Source organism: Uloborus diversus, chromosome 5 (genome assembly GCF_026930045.1).
Source record: "Uloborus diversus isolate 005 chromosome 5, Udiv.v.3.1, whole genome shotgun sequence".
NCBI classification, from domain to species: Eukaryota; Metazoa; Arthropoda; class Arachnida; order Araneae; family Uloboridae; genus Uloborus; species Uloborus diversus.
Genome location: NC_072735.1, coordinates 47,779,177 through 47,781,928, shown reverse-complemented (window position 1 = coordinate 47,781,928; position 2,752 = coordinate 47,779,177). Strand labels below are relative to the sequence as shown.

Here is a 2,752-nt window from a genome sequence, read left to right as displayed (position 1 = left end):
TATATTAAATGGCTTGATTAATGATAAAACAACATTCAGGATAGAAAAAAAACCTAAGAAATGAGTACGTTCCAAGAAAACTATGATTTGATTTATATATACAAAAAAAATCAGCAAGTTCCTTAAGACAAAAGCACTTCAAATACTTAAATTCAAAGGAAATTCACTACTGGTGGGTGAATAGCAGTAAGAAATTAACATAATAAATAACATTATAGATATATAAACTTACAGTTGAAATTTTAAAAAAAGTGTTTGCACTTGATTATTAACATATTTAGAATACTAATAATAAGAGCTGTTTCATTAAAACCTCTTACGTCTTGCTTTACTATTGGCAAATGTATCAATAACCTCATTAAAGTCTGATTTAACAGTTAAGTCATTTTCAATAGCCAAAATCGATAAATGAACTAATTTTTGTTGGCCTACTGAAGATCTCAAATAATTTTTGATCCGGGAAAGTGTGGAGAAAGATCTTTCAGCTGCACAGTTAGTTGCTGGTGTGCATAAAAACACTTTAAGGCAAATGCTTATGTTAGGATATAAGTCTTGGAGATCTTTTGATTTTATAAATCGATACAGTTCTGACAGGGACATTTCTTCCGTACTATCCGGTTTTTCTTGGGGCAGGAGTCCCTTTAGATGAATACACTCGATCACCAATGAAGAATATTCAATGTCAGCTGTATAAAACTTTTGCAGTGAGGCTGCTGCTGCTGTTATTTCTTCCACATCTAAGTTACGTAGATTTGACAAAAATGCAGATCTATTTGAAAACTCTTTATATACACCAATTCTCTTATTCAACTCGGTCGAAAGCTTATCAGTTATTGTTGCATAATTTTCTTGCAGGCAACGGATCTGGTTTTCTTCTGTTTCCTCACCTTCTTCAAGTTCAGATGAATCTGATTCATCATAGAATTTCCTCCTCTTTCTCTGTCTCTTATTGCTTTCAAGACAATCACTGTCTATGCCAAGAATATTTCTAATCTCCTGTAATTTCTTCTGCGCATCAGTAATAAAAAAATATGAAGCATTTCTCAGCTCGTTCAGAAATTTTTCAAGGGAATTGTATAAGTTAACAACAGTGTACAGATTAATTCGATGGGACTGTATTTTTTCGCTTACAGAGTTGAATTCGTTTAGTACATTTCCCCAAAATGATGCCATGAATATTGTTTCAAGAGAAATGAGTTCTTTTAAAAGGCCTTTAGCTTTGCTCTTCGTAATTCCGTTCTCTTCTTGGCTATCGGTCATACTCTTTAGGCATTTTGCAATAAGCTGAAAACTCCTATTTAAGCTTTTGCAAGCATCTTCTCTTGTTGACCATCTGGTTGTGCTTAGAGTTTTAATTGTTAGGTTCTTCTCACCGGGTTTATAAAACGACTCAAGGAGGCTCCATCGATGGGTAGATGAAGAGAAAAAATTGTAGAGTGATTGCAGTAAGTCAAAAAAGTTTTTCGCAAGAGTACAACATTCTGCAGCATGGGATCCTACTAAATTGAGAGAATGGCCAGAGCAAGGAACGTAAGATATCAATGGATTTATTTCTCTTAGCTTGGCTTGTAAGCCATTATATATTCCAGACATGTTGTATGCGTTATCAAACGATTGTCCACGACAGTTTTGAATGTCTAAATTATGTGTCTTCAAAAATTCGAAAACTGCTTCTGCAAGTTCTACACTTTTATGACCTTGGTTTTTCAAAAAACCAACAAATCTCTCTTCAGGGTATCCCATTTCATTGACATATCTTAAAACAAAAGACAACTGGTCATTATGTGTCACATCGGGTGTTGAATCAACTATAATTGAGAAATATTTCGATTCTTTCACTTCTTTTAAGATAGTTTCTAGAACTTTCTTACCCATTAAATCAATTAATTCATCACATACTGTTGATGAAAGGTAAGATGTATTTCCTTGACCAGGGTTACCGTACTTTTGAATGTGTGATTTTAAGAATGGGTCAAACTCTGCAATCAATTCAAGGCACATCATAAAGTTGCCATTACTGGTGGAACCAAACACTTCATCGTCTCCTCTGAAAGCTAGTCCTCGCGATGCCAGTTTTTTAATAACGACGACAACTCTATGAAGTACTTCCCTCCAATACTTCACTTCCTCTTCAATTTGCGTTTTTAACTGCCTGTCAATGGAACCTATTTCAGCAGTTCTTTGCTTAAAGGTTAGGACACTGTCAAGATGTGTATGAGAGTTCTCATGCTCTTTAAGCCTTTGAAAACCATGCTTCCAGTCATTAAAACCACCGTCAGTAAATTGAGTTGAAGTGGTGCAAAATAGTTTACACGGGCCACAAAATATAGATCCTTGGCTGGGCGAATAGATCAAGTAATCTCTATTTACTATTTCTCCGTTCGCAAGTTCTCGATTAAAGAGTGATTTTTTCAAAAACCTATTTTTTTCAGGGTACGATCTTTTTGATTGTTCAAAATTTCCATCCTTATTTTGATCAAACCCATTTTTCACGAAGAAGTCTCTGGTATCATCATTGATGGTCCAGAATATTGGATCATTACTGGGCTTGTCCTTTCCACTGGAGGTACTAGACTTCGTGGGATCAGGTTGAAAACGATCATTATCCTTCCCCTCAACATCATATGCAGCTTTTTTCTCTTCAGTAATTACTTTATGTCTTTCTTCTTCTACCTCTACGTTTTCTCCGTGTTCTATGGTTGAATTCGAGTTCAATTCGGAAGAAGGTTCCTCTGAACGTGGATTAGTTTTA

The 2,752-nt window shown here is 35.0% G+C and overlaps 1 protein-coding gene across 1 annotated transcript; it reads right to left on the bottom strand.

Annotated features, from left to right (window-relative positions):
- Nucleotides 1–306: 306 nt before the first annotated feature.
- LOC129222905 (zinc finger MYM-type protein 1-like) lies at nucleotides 307–1,260 on the bottom strand. Its single transcript, XM_054857467.1, has one exon. It carries the CDS (start codon nucleotides 1,258–1,260, stop codon nucleotides 307–309), a length of 954 nt encoding a protein of 317 aa, XP_054713442.1.
- Nucleotides 1,261–2,752: the final 1,492 nt, after the last annotated feature.

Coding starts and splice junctions, on each gene's coding strand:
- LOC129222905 (XM_054857467.1), bottom strand. CDS start 1,260: ATGACCGATAGCCAAGAAGAGAACGGAATTACGAAGAGCAAAGCTAAA.